A 13,765-nucleotide genomic window follows, 5' to 3' on the forward strand; every position below is an offset into this window, starting at 1 on the left:
CATATACATCATAATTCCATTAATGAAAAGGGATTCCGAGTATAATATGATAAACTATAGTGAAATCTATCCTTTTAAATGACAAACTATTTATTATTTATATTGAAAAAGAACATAAAAAGTAAGACTACAACTAAAAAAAATACAACCAAAATTAAGTTATAATATAGAAAAAAAAATATATATATATATATATATATATTTGAATTATAAAGAGTCAATACAATAATAAGAGGATATATATGAAGGGGATAAAAATGAAAACATTTAGATTTAACAATCTCAATGTAATAAGGAGTCAATACAATAATAAGAGGCAAAAAAGTGATAAGTATTTGTGAGCAAAAGACATCAGGTGGGGTATTTGTTAGAACCCTGTCATGAGTGTTTTACCAAAAAAACAAGAGAAAGTCATGAATGAGGTTAGTGGGAGAGGGCAGTATGGTAAAAGACTTATGGGAGCACTTTTCTCTCATAACTTTTCCTCCCGATTTGGGAGGATGAGATTTGCGAACCCGGGAAAGAAAATTTTCTCCCAAGTTTTCCATCCTTTGTCAAACAATGGAAAACACTGTTTTCCACTTTATTTTCCTCCCTATGTTTTCCATCATTTCTAAATTCTCTCCAACCAAACACAGTGTAAGAATAAAAAATAAAAAGAAGTGTTATTTTAATACAGGTAGGAATTAAAAATTTATTTTAAACTTTTAGCGAAGCCGAAACCAAAAGCAGCTTCGTACAATTTTGGCTTTACATACATTAATGTAGTGTATTTTTATTTTATTTTATTTTTTTTTTGTGTTTTGGTGATAACTATTTTAGTTTCATTATTGTAAGTGCTCTTTGATATTAAACACATCGTATGCATGTGGATACTGTTTATTTTACTAAAAATTAAAAATTATTACTGAAAATACTGTAACGAAATATTTTTTATTACCCTTTATTAATAAAGATATTTTTAAACCATATAAAAGTTTAGTTAAAAAAAAGAAATCATTTTATATATAGTATAAATTAACTAATTAAAATATTTTATTAAAACAACCCGACTGCCCGACCCATAGATATCGATTAGACCATGGGTTTGCCTTCCTAATTAACATTAATCACAGCAAAACTTTTTTTTTTTTTTTTTTTAGAGAAAATAATCACAGCAAAACTAATCATTAAGGCACGGTTGGCCTTAGAGAATTATAATTTGGATTTCCTACCTTTACGCTTAAAAAGATTTGTTTACCTAAGATTTGCGTATGAGACATACGTTCTGATTGTTTCAGTAAAAAATTATTTTCAGAAAAATATTTTTCAATTTTACAATATTTATCTTACAGTAAAATATTTTTATTCAATCAAATCAAATTTATGTAAAACATTTGCTCGGTCCTCACGCCCCAATACTTAGAGCGTGTTTGGTTTATCAGTTTAAACAGTAGTGTTCAGTGTTTAAACACTGAACACTAATGTTCAAAAACAAAAAAGGACGTTTGGTGTGTCATTCCTGTTCAGGGATTGTTTGGAAAATAGTGTTCAAAAATCAGTGTTTAAAATGATATTTTTGAAATCATCTCTAAGGGGGTGTTTGGTTTGTAGTTTTAAACAACCATTTTCAGTTTTTAAACAGCATTTCACGCATTTCAACGCACTTTTTCACCCACACGTATTTCCACAAATATTTTCAAACAACAATTTTCAGTTTTTAAACACATATACCAAACGGGCCCTAACCTGTTTTTAAACAACAAAAACTAGTGTTTTAGTGGCAATTGTGTAATTATGTTGAACATTGTATGGCCCACGTCAGACATCGAAGCTGTATTGTCTCGGCAGTCGCACCCATACAGTCCTGTTAGGCATTAAAAAAATATTTTTTGAATAAAAAAATGTTTATTTTGGTTAAAGGTGTCAGTTTTTTTACTTTATTTTTAAATCAAACACACATACTAAACACATTTTTATGTTTTTTTAAACACTAAAACATGTTATTTAAACTATGATACCAAACACATTTTTTTGTTTTATAAACACTAAAAACATGTATTTTAACAACACTTTTTAAACTATAATTTTCACATTTTTTTAAACAATAATTTTTAAACTCTATGACCAAACGGGCCCTTATCACTCCAAGACTCTCCCACTCGTATATCTCTCCAAAAAAATCCAGCCCCCCTCTCAGATATCTCTCCAAAAAAACCCAGCCACCTCCGGTCCCCTCTCCCGTCAATATCGGGCTCCAAGGTCCAAGGCACCACCGGCCAGCTACAGCTTCCTCCGGCGCCGCCCATCGCCGGCAAAATCAGGTACTTTTCTGCCCTTTTAGATTAGATTTCTCCTTTTTCTTCATCTCTAACCCTTCTCTGGTTTTTCTTAGGTTCGATTTCTGCTCCTTGCTGGAAAAACAACTCAAAGTTTCAGGTTTTATTTTTGATGAATCATAATTTTTTACACATATTTGATTTCTTGTCATTTTTCATATGGGTTTTTCGGTGTTGATTTGGTTGTGTGAGATTTATTTATTTTTTTGATGATTTTGACATTGGTTGTTTGATATGAGTTAGGGTTTATGATTTTCAGATCTGGGTTTTTTTTGGGGGTTTTATTTATGTGTGGCATTATGATAATTTGTGGTGAACTTATTGTATACTAGTTTATGATATATGTTTGAGATCCAAGATTCCTTGTTAGAATTTGAATTAGCAGATCTGATATGAATTCAATGTTTGATTCCCTTTGAGGCCATGTTTGCACTTTGTCTCACAATGTGGTTTATATGTATTGATAGGAGTTCTCGTATACTTGGCCTATTCATTGGTAGCTGTGACTTCAACATAAGCAAAAAAAAAAATGCTGATTAGAATTGTGGGACACGGACTCGATGATTGTTTAAAACAATTCCCCACAACCATGTTTAACTAATGGCCCTGAAGCACTGTATATTTGTATATGAGATCATAATCATGTTAATCAGTTTATGTAAAAAATACTAATAGTTCTTATCTTGGTCAATTATTTTTGTTTAGTTTTATTTATTTAATTTCCAGAATGTATGCACAAGGGTGTGAAAACTATTGACTACATCAAAATAATGAATATGACAGAACCATTGTTCACTCCTGAGTAAATTCCAGCCGTTGTAATAGCTGGAATAATAGTTCACAACTTTTGTTGTTGTAAGTTGGACATGCTTTCCTTAAAGCTGTTTTCATGTTTGATAATAGTAGCATTGGTTTGTTATCGAAGAATACTTGTATACTTAGGATGGATTTTGAAAGCCATTTTAAAGTCCATTGGGCGAACCTTTTGTTTACTATGGATGTACTTTTGTCCTATAATTGATTTTATATTTATAAATTCAAGGCTTCAGTTTTAACTACTAGTATTTTCTTATCACTTTGAAAAGTATTTAAGTTTGGTGGGATGTATGTGACTTGTATTTAGAAAAGACAACTCTGAACCCAGTTTCAAAATTGAAACCTTGTGAATGAGAAAATTTCATGTGACTGGTATGGTTTTAAACTCTTAACTCAAGTTCTTGGCCTCAAGGTTTTATCATTCATCGGTGCTTGAAACTAGTTGGAAGCAAAACCTATTTTTTCAAGGATTATTATTTTGATCCCATCTGTACTCTAGGTTTTAAGCATGGTTATAATTTGAAATATTATGGGTTTAATTTCGGGACGAAATTCTTTTAAGGGGGAAGAATATAACACCCCAACCTTTACCACACACACAAAAAAACAAGTGTCAGATTTTTAGACCCACATGTGACACCCCCACTAACTCCTTCTCGACCACACAACCTCACAAATATCTCTCTCCCTCTTGACCGGGTGCCCTTCTTCTTTCACACTCAAACACAAACACAAACACACACACACACACATCCCTCTACCTTTCTCTCCCGAATCTCTCCTCCCTCTTGGTCTCTCAGTTAGCTTCTAAATTTTCGGTCATCAAACTCTTCTCCATGGTTTGACTTCTCCCAACATGAATGTAAGGTAAAATCTCCATGATCCACCTTCTAATATCTTTGGGTTTTTATCCTATATTGTTAAGATTGCTCTTTGTTGTGTGGGTTTCGTTTTAGGGGTTGTATTGCTGTGTTTGTTGGGACATTTAAGACCTGATTTGAGGTTTTTAATTTAATGGGGTGATATGGATTTATTGTTTGGCAACCATGTGAGTTGGGTTTCTTGAAAAATCATTTGGGTTTTTGATTTATATGGGAGATTGGGGTTAATTTTTGAAAGAGGGTTTCCTTGCATTTTGAAATGTCTTTGACATATGTAGTTGTGATTGTGGTGTTAACTATAAATTTGTGCAAGTAATGTGAGCATGTGTCTTTTGCTTACCAAGTGTTTGATAAATTGCCTATATGAGTTATAGGATTGAATTTCTTGACTTGTGTTGTGATGATTGTTATATTAGGTTATGGGTTGTAATCCTAGTTGTTTATGTGTGTTAACACAGGTAGCTTTAAGGTTAATCAAGTCTCAAAGCTTTTGGAATAGTATTAAAATTATAGTAATTTTCTTTTGGGACTGTAAGCTGCATTACATGATTCTTAATAAATTATAGAAAAAAATCACAGCAAAACTAGAGAGTAACTGGCTTCTTCTTCTTCCTGACCTGGGTTTTTGATCAGGTGAGCTTCAAACGTTTCTTTACAGCCTTAATGCTAAAGTTTTTATTTTTTAATAACTGTTTAAAATTCTTGGGCGTTGATAGATTTTTAGGGTTTTGGGTATTGCTTAAAAGCTTTCACAAATAAAATTATCTTTGCTTTTCTACATTCACTTCAAATTGTCATAATTCACAATCAAAACAAACACACACACACACACACACACACACACACAGACAATTTTACATATGCTATCCATTTTAATGGTTGATCTTAATTACATGAAAGAATGAAACAGGTTGAAGTGGACCAATAAGTAGAAGTAGCTGAGAGTGAGAAATGTCAGGCCAAGAGAAGCATCTTGAGGACTGCTCAGTCTCCAAGTCAGTGTGTCTATATATATATATTATATTCGTTTTTATCTTTCTTGCTATGTTATTGTGTTGAACCAAGAGTACAGTGAAATGGGTGTGTTTGTGTGATTAAAAGTTTGATATCTTGAACCTCTTTGATCCTCACCTCCCAGTCCTACCTTTCTAACTTTAAATGGCCAATTGGCATAATAATTTTCTGGAGTTAGCTTTGTGCTTCTCATTTCAATTGCTTTGCTAGTTTCATCGATCTATTACTTTAAGGGAAGAAAAACTAGAAATTCTATCAAAATGTTTATTTCCCAACCCTTGCTATCCTTTATTTATGAAATGAAAAGCAAAAAACCATTATCTTTTTTTTTTTTTTTTGATAAGCAAAAAACCATTATCTTGTTTTCATTTTATGGGGTCATATCTCAGGTGTTTGCTTGACATGGTAGATAAATGTCCTTTTCTATTTTTAATATATTGAGTGTTATAAATAAAAATGTGATGGTTGTTACTGAGTGTCAAATGTTCGCAGCGCTCTGGGCACATGGGTATTTTCAGTAGCAGGGGCTTTGCTAGCAATTCCAGTGGGTATAAAACGGAAATCTCTAGCACCCCTTGTGTTCTTCGGCACAACTGGTACGATGCTTGATATTATCATGGGAATCACTGCCTGCGAAAGAGAACATGCAGAACGCCAGATGCAGCTGTTAGAAGCTCAAAATTCTGCAGCTGATGCTTCTCTTGCTGAGACTGTTGCAGAGTCTTGATGTCAAGCTTATAGTCAGATGCCTCATGTTTGGAAGCTTTCAGTTTGTTTCAACTTGCTTTGCTGTAAAAGATGAATATTTCTTTGATAAGTGAAAAAAATTTCTTTTCCCATGATTTCTATGTTCACTTGTTCATTGCATTAAAAATCACTCTAGAGTTGTTGGCGGTAAACTCCAAATAATCAGCTGCAAAACTATTCAGCTAATAATACTTAAGTTTTTGTGTCACTTTATGTTGATTTATTTGGGGACGGGAGAAAGGCCCTGGTTTGTTTTGCTGAGAATATGCTTCTGCAGGTGATCTCTACACATTTAGTTCACCATGAAAAATCTCTAAATCACTTGAAAAATAAGTGGATTTGTTGGGTTAAAATAGATCACCAATAAATCAAAGAGGCACTAATAAATCACCAAATAATTAGTATGCAGTAGAAAATAAATAACTCGGTGATTAGTTGATGAATCGGGAAAATCTCTTGTAAGACAAAAATCTCATAGGGTGAATTTAATGCTATCACTCTAAGAATCCATTAATTAATAATCAAGCGGTAATAAGTATGAGGAATCTTACCATTACCTTGGCCTATCTTAAAATACTGACTTACAGTTGAACTTTCGCTTTAGTACCCAATTAAACTTGATCTTGTAACAAACTTCTTTGCTTTGCACAAATCTCCAATCTGTAACTATTTTTTTGCATGGATCCTAGTACATGATTAATTTTAGCAACTTAATTGATTGTTGTTGGTTGCAATACCCAATTAAACTTGATCTTGTAGCAGATTTCTTTGCTTTGCACAAATCTCAAATCTGTAATTATTCCTTTGCACGGATCCTAGTATGTGACTAATTTTAGCAACATAATTGATTGTTGTTGGTTACAAAGTTCTTTACTTCATAAACGATGAAGATCAGGAAGCACTTGGTTACAAAACCCTAAGGCCAACAAATGCAGTAGCTTCACATAGAGTATATGAGTTTTAGGTTTCTGTTTCCATACTTGATGACTTTTAAAATAAACCTTATATATATATGAATAGGGTTATAGAGAGAGAAACCCTAATCATTTAAATCATCCTGAGCCGAAATTCAGATTTGAGAATTTTGAATTTGTAGTTCTCGACAAATTGAGCTTGTGTCAAGACTTAATGAAATGACTTTTCTTCACTTATTTCTTGAATCAATCTCCATGTTTTTAATGATACCACTTAATGTCTCTAAGTAGCATACTTCTTGATATATTAAACTCATCTTAGATCTACCCAATTATAAGTGAAGTGCGTTTTGTCAAAGAATAGCTAATACATAGAAAAAATGACCCTACTAGGACTTGCAAGTTATTTAGTTACAAATAAACGTAAAGTTGACCATCTTACATTTCATGATAACTATAATTTGCTTAAAGTGAGCTGTATACATTGACTAAAGATCTCCAAGTACTGCCCTGTGATCATATTTTAATTTGGAAGAGGAGGTCATTGAAATGCTTAGTTGCCAAGTTGACCATCTTATATTTACAATGATTTTTACTCGCTTAAAGAGAGCATTGGCTAAACATCTCCAAGTACTTCCCTGTGTTCATATTCTTAATTTGTCGAGGTAATTAAACTGGTCTGTCGCATGACTCGCACGTGTATGTTATAATGGATTTTTTTGAACGGTTATCCATATAAGAAGATACTGTAACATAAATTCCACAGATTCCAGGAATGAAATGTACTTTGGATCATTTTGCTCTGAAGCATGGCATCGACATGGAAACCATTTGAAACCTCCCATTTTCCCTATCTAAGCTGGCATTTACAGTGACTTCAAACTTCAAAGGACTGTTCTTTCCTTGTTGTAGCAACAATTTTAGAAAAAATAACCAAATGAAATACAGCTTCATCTTTTTGTCACAACTTTGTTTTCCCTTCCCTTTGAGACTCATCTCTGGATCTGATGAAAAAGAACCTGGAAATCCAGCAGCAGCTTTGGGGTGATTTGAGACTCTAGTGCAAAAATGCCTGTCCTTGTGAACATCTTTTGGATCAGGCTGCCAATCGTGCTTTTCCTCTCTATAGCATAAGTAGACCCTTTCAGCCCTAATGTTTCCAAACAAGATTTCTGCAGCCTTGTTCCTGACAAGTAAGGGCAAGTATTCTGATTCATCCCATACATACAACTGCAGTTGAATGCAAAGATTAGCTTAACACGTTGAAAACATATAAGAACATGCAAAAACTAACAGAATCTAAAGTAGTTACCAATCGCAAGATGATTAATGTTGATAATGAATAAGAATCTAAAATAAAATTATTATAAGTTCATTTGGATGTTCGTTCAGTTTTTGTTAATGAGATATATATTTTATCCAGCCTCTGCAATGATTTCCTTGCTGAAACAGTGACAGGAGGACAATTTAATTTACAAATAAAAGGAATCCACAACCACATAAAAGGTCCCCCTATCAAATCCTTTGGTGGATGATTGATTAGCCATTGTTGAGTTTTTCTAATAAGATATAAACCACCATTAAGGTCCATCTCCATGAAAGCTTTGGCTTTCTAAGTCACCAGATTGTTGAGATTTCATACACTGTATTCCATGGTTTTTTGGGGGGGTAATTTCACACCCACCTAGTGAAAATGCCATTTGAGTTTGAGTTTATTGGTTTCAAGTACTCTGAAAAGGACAAAATGTAATAACATTAGGATTGGGCATCAAACCAGAAATTCTGCCTGCACACTAGTTTATCAGGCAATCTTCATCCTATCAGTAATAATAAATTAGTCTGTCCATTGTTTATATTCATAGAAATGATGCAAGTCCATTTTTTTAAAACATATTTTAGAAGGTTTTTGGTTCAAAAATCATTCGTCTTCTATACCAAGTGATGGTTGATCCCATCCTCTTCTGCTTGGCATACACCTTATATTTCAAGAATTAGGTATCCATATGAGAAATACAAGCTCATACTTTTGTTGGCTTTGTATTCTGCAGTTCTCCAATAGATAATATATTAATATCAATTAGTCCTTGTCTAGCTCTACTGAATGAATCCAAAATGATTAGTACTTCCCTTTTCATCATTTCAGTGTTTTTTTTTTTTTTGGGGGCTTTTTTCCAAGTTTTTCATCATTTTAATTAAAGCATGTGAATTACTGCTAAATGATGTTGGTCATGTGAAAATGACCATATACTCTGAAGAAACATTGGAGAATTGAAGTCAGAGCAAAGAATAATCGCGGGTAACCTCAGTGAACACATGGTTTTCCATCAAGGAAAAAAGGTGTGGAACTTTACTGTTTTAATGAGGAAAATAATATGTAAATCAAAATGGTACAAGAACAAAACCATACCATAAGGGGCCTATATATCAAGCTCACTGCATGAAGGCGGTTTGAACTTTCTGAGCAATATCGTGGAATGGAATTTTGTTCAAACATGGACTTGCTACAATGAAAGGCAAAAGAAATTCAATGTTATAGAGTGCCACTGCAACAAAGCATAAAATATAATGTTTTATACCTGTACTCCAAATCCAAAGGGGAACCACAAAGCTGGCAGCCTGTGCAAATGAGATCCTCTACTAAACTAGTGTCTCCTGTTTTATATAATCTCCTGCTGATAAACATCTTTTCCTTCTCGGAATCACCCAGAGGTTTCTGAGTAAATGGCAGAAAAATTTCACCAACCGATGCATGGAAAACTGCCTTGCAGGAGTTGGATAGATGAGTTACTTCGGAAAGGGAATAACAGTCCCTAGATTTCGTCTCTTCCAGCACTTTCCAGTTTCTTAAAAAATGCCCCTTTTTCTGCACAAGTTGTTATCAGTAATTTCCTCCAAAAAGTTAAATGATGCAGTCTAACATGAAGGCCAGACAAGAACTGAAGATGCAGATATGATTGAATATTGAAAAACCAACACAAACAAACATCCCATTTATCACCCAGGGTCACAAGCAATAGAAAAGCAATGAGAACACTTGGGGGCATCAAAGCTTTATAAGCATAAGCATATCATATATGGTAATATAATTCTCCAAATGAAAGTAGTATCTGTCAATTGCAGAAATGCTACTGATATCCCACACGGTTTTGAGCTTAACACAAACTGTGAGATATTTTATCAGGGTAAGAATGTATCTTCATGCAGGAATCTGTGGTTACCTAGAAAACCAAAATGGGTTCAAAATATGATATCATAAGATGCATAATATATACCACAGAGTAAACATGAAATCAAGAAGCCAAAGGCAGAACATGTGACTTTACTCACTGTTCATTTTATGTGAATTAGAGTGACCAGTGGGACTACAAAAAGAAGCCAAGTATAGACAACAGAACCACAAAGTGAAGAAGCATTTACCAAAAAACAAAGTAGCAACGATGGCCAAATTTATATGCATGCAATAAAATGACTTGGACACAACTCAACACAGATTCATAACCACCAAAAAAGAAGAAGATAACATTTTCCACAAATTGATTCATTTAAAAGAAAATTGCATCCATGCTCCATAAGCAACAGATTCCTATTATTAGCCACATTAATAGATTATATCAAATTTGAAAATAGAGGTAAACATAAAAGGGTAAATAGAATACTTGATCACTGTGCACGTTAAGATTGCAAAGAGTGGATCCAGACCGCTGTAACCATTCTATTACTCTCGTAAGCTTTTCCTTTGTTGTTGTCCCAACTCGGCAATTTGCTATTAAATCATCAACGCCTACAAATATAAACATAATATTTTACATGTCTTTCTTTTAATCTCAATTAACTTAATACTAATTACATGCTGATTCCTAGCTGTAAAGATCTAAAATCAGTTGAAATTTAAGTAGAAGAATAACATATCGTAGTAGTAGTGCTATACCCTTTGACAAAAGTGATTCATGAGGGTGGATTAAACATTGCAACGATGAGCATTGGACAGTTCTGGCCTCAACAAAATCTCCAAATTTTGCAATCTTTACATCTGAGTTCAAAAAAAGATGTTAAAAAGGTAAACTTAATAATATTATTTAACAGAACTCTAACAGTAGATTATGTCAGAAATCAAACCAAATTTTAAAACCGAAATAACACGTTCAACAGAATGCATTCTGAAGTAGAAGAATCCAATGTGAGTAATTGTATCCTAGAGATAATGTAAAATAGAATTAGATATTTCAGTGCAGCGCAGCCCTTTGGAGAAAATGGAAATGTAGAATCTATTAAGCTTTTAAAAACATCAAGCTTTTATGGTCTTTGATCCTGAAAAAGTTGTAAATAAAATGAAACTGGAATTTCTACCCAACCAAAAAGAAAAGAAAAATGTGATATTGTGCATGATGAAGTGGTCTTACTTTTGGAGCTGAGTATTATGAATGAGTCACTTAACAGTTAACACCAAAAATTGTAATAATTAAATTGAGGCACGTTAGAAACTAATTTGGATCTAATTTATTTATTTATTTATTTTTAATGAGTAATGAAACAAATGTTGCAATCTTAAAAAGCAAATTAGAGTATAGAACTGACTTTGTAACAAAATGACATCACCAGGTGTAGATAATTGCATTTGCTTGTGCCATAGGGAGACAGGAAAAAATGGTCGTGTGTTGTCACCCACTTGAATTTCTGTCCTTATTACCTGATCTCCTCCTCCTCCGCCTTTTGATAACTTGTACTGCGTTAATTGCAATACCAAAATTCAATTAATAAACTATCAAACAAACAAAAAATGAATAACATCCAAATGAATAACATTCGACCTGAACAGTAGGAGTTGATCGGTGAAATCGCCCACGTGGAGAGAGGCTTCGGAGAGATCGATGAGGGGTCCGTACCATCCTATTGCTGATGTCATCTCTCTCTTCCCACTTACTTTCTTACTTATTATTAGGTTTACTGTAGAGAGTAGAGTAGAGACTATCAGACTAGAGAGAGTGAGAGACTTTCCACCCTTTTTGGCGCCTTTAATTTGAGGATTTTTTTTTTTTTAAACCGTTGTTTTTTATATTTTCAAAACAACCTATATAATTTGTTTTTTGAAAGTATTGTAGATAATAAAAAGGTAAAAATCTAAAAAAAATTAGTCAGAAACTTACAAGGGACCTGCAAATGGTAGGGAAAAAAATGTATTGAACCTTATACAATTGTGATAAATGGCTAGGATTTAAAGTGTTAGTAGAGAGAGAGGGGATTTAATTACACAGTACAATTGCATATTGTAATTACGTTGAATCTCAATAATAAATAAATAAAAAAGCAATAAATTGGCTTATAATTAAAATGCAAATAAATAGTAGCACACTCAATTTATGGATTAGCTCAATCCACCTTTCTCGAATCACCCTCTCTCTCTCTCTCTCTCTCTCTCTCTCTCTCTCTTTTCCTCCTTAAAAATATAATTAAAACAAAAACTTATCACTTAAATATTATTTTTTTTTCTTTACAACCTATGAATAGTAAGGTTGTAAGTAAGCCTTTTGCTTTGATCTATCGCATTTATTATAAACTAATGGGTACCCAAATGAATCCTTGTGCTATGATTCCTAGAGAACCTTCGGGTAAAACCATGTTAATTCAATGTTCAACTCTTGATGCTAAAATTCAAGTTCCAAAAATGATTCAATGGCAAGATGTTAAACTCCCTAATGATTGGTTGTTAGAACAAGAAACCCCTCCTGCTAAACCCATTTTTGATGAACTTGATCTCACCCATATTCAACAATATCTTGATGGTACTGTTAAAATAAGTTTTCAAAACAATCCACCTTTGAGGATCAACGAAGGAAGACATTCCTTTGCTGGATCTGAAAGTATTTCAAAAAGAGATCGAGAGATCAATGAATTTTTGAAAAGGAATTTGGAAACATCCTTTGATTTAAAGCTAAAAGTTATTTCAAGTGATAAATCTCAAGTTAGCTCTGTTTATTATTCTACTAAACCTGAAACTTCCTCTCCATTTAATAAAACTGCTAATGAAGATGAGGAAGACACTGTTTCTGTTACTCCATCTGACTTTGATTCTCCCCCTATTGAAAATCCTCCTGTTTACCAAAATCAATTAAGAGTTTTGACTGTTTTAAATGATGATTTTGAAATTGATTGGGATTCTTTGTACAATGAGTTTATGCTTGCAAAAAACATGACCAAAAGAAAATATTTCCAAAATAATTTTGCTCAGTCTGAAAAAGACCGTGTTAAAAGAAACTGGTTGGAAAAAATGAATCAATTGAAAAAACATATTTTGTTTTTTGATTTTCTTGAAAACCATTATGTTTCAGAAGATGAGGTTTCAAAACAACATTTAAATGTGATAAAGAAATCAAATTTTGTTAAGATAGATAAAACCATTATTAGGTCTAATCATCCTCCTCTTGACTCAATTTTGATAACTACTAAGAAAGATGAAGTGACAAAAGAGGAAGTGAAGGCCTCTCTTTTCAAAATTGCTGATGATCAAACTCCTATTGTTAGTCTTATTGAACAAAACAATTTTACTAATCAATCTTTGCATATTATTGGTCAACAGCTTGACCGTATTAAAGAAAAAATTGTTGAAAAATCTATTTCTGTTTCTGAAAAACCTGTTCCTGTTAAAACTGAGAAACCTTTGATTGATTTACCCAGTCAAAGAGAAAAAGTTATGTTCAAAACTTCTCAGTTCAAGACTCTTGAAATTGTTGAAAAAATGCTTTCTGACTTAAAGGTTAAAACTGAGGGTACTTCTACAAGTACTCCAATTGCTCGAACTATTTCCAAAAAAGAAATTGTTTCTGAAGAAAATACGGATTCTGATACTATTTCTTCTGTTTCTGCAAAAAGAATCTTTGATGATGATTTCCCAGAAATTAAAAGATTTGTTGGGAACTCCAAACCCATGTCATTTACTAAAAACTGGTATTCAAAACCTACTCCTCCTGATATGCAGTTTGAAGAGAGATCTTTTCAAACACAGTTTTCTGTTTCTGCTGATAGGCTTTATGAATGGAATATTGATGGTTTGTCTGAACAGGAAATTATTAATAAAATG

The 13,765-nt window shown here is 32.9% G+C and overlaps 2 protein-coding genes across 11 annotated transcripts; one reads left to right on the top strand and one right to left on the bottom strand.

Annotated features, from left to right (window-relative positions):
- The first annotated feature begins 2,071 nt into the window (after positions 1–2,071).
- LOC115959754 lies at positions 2,072–5,984 on the top strand. 9 transcript variants are annotated; one of them, XR_004084983.1, is made up of 4 exons: positions 2,085–2,303; positions 4,474–4,648; positions 4,926–5,010; positions 5,522–5,984. XR_004084983.1 is itself a non-coding variant. In XM_031078297.1 (4 exons), exons 3-4 carry the CDS (start codon positions 4,967–4,969, stop codon positions 5,754–5,756), a joined length of 279 nt encoding a protein of 92 aa, XP_030934157.1. In that variant the 5' UTR covers positions 2,101–2,303; positions 4,595–4,648; positions 4,926–4,966; the 3' UTR covers positions 5,757–5,984. The 9 variants fall into 9 exon arrangements, 8 of the variants coding, with proteins under 8 accessions (XP_030934158.1, XP_030934151.1, XP_030934157.1 ...); XM_031078297.1 differs by having other exon boundaries at positions 2,101–2,303; positions 4,595–4,648; XM_031078298.1 differs by lacking the exons at positions 4,474–4,648; positions 5,522–5,984 and adding an exon at positions 2,375–2,418 and having other exon boundaries at positions 2,072–2,303; positions 4,926–4,969.
- Positions 5,985–7,390: 1,406 nt separating this feature from the next.
- Positions 7,391–11,702, bottom strand: LOC115959460. Of its 2 annotated transcripts, XM_031077866.1 has the most exons (8): positions 11,499–11,702; positions 11,266–11,413; positions 10,619–10,720; positions 10,347–10,471; positions 9,267–9,553; positions 9,098–9,191; positions 8,375–8,420; positions 7,835–7,920 (listed from the first exon to the last, which is right to left on the bottom strand). In XM_031077866.1, exons 1-7 carry the CDS (start codon positions 11,574–11,576, stop codon positions 8,412–8,414), a joined length of 843 nt encoding a protein of 280 aa, XP_030933726.1. In that variant the 5' UTR covers positions 11,577–11,702; the 3' UTR covers positions 7,835–7,920; positions 8,375–8,411. The 2 variants fall into 2 exon arrangements, with proteins under 2 accessions (XP_030933725.1, XP_030933726.1); XM_031077865.1 differs by lacking the exon at positions 8,375–8,420 and having other exon boundaries at positions 7,391–7,920; positions 11,499–11,700.
- Between the last annotated feature and the right edge of the window lie 2,063 nt (positions 11,703–13,765).

The sequence above is a fragment of the Quercus lobata genome, chromosome 9, assembly GCF_001633185.2.
Source record: "Quercus lobata isolate SW786 chromosome 9, ValleyOak3.0 Primary Assembly, whole genome shotgun sequence".
In the NCBI taxonomy this organism is placed as follows: Eukaryota; Viridiplantae; Streptophyta; class Magnoliopsida; order Fagales; family Fagaceae; genus Quercus; species Quercus lobata.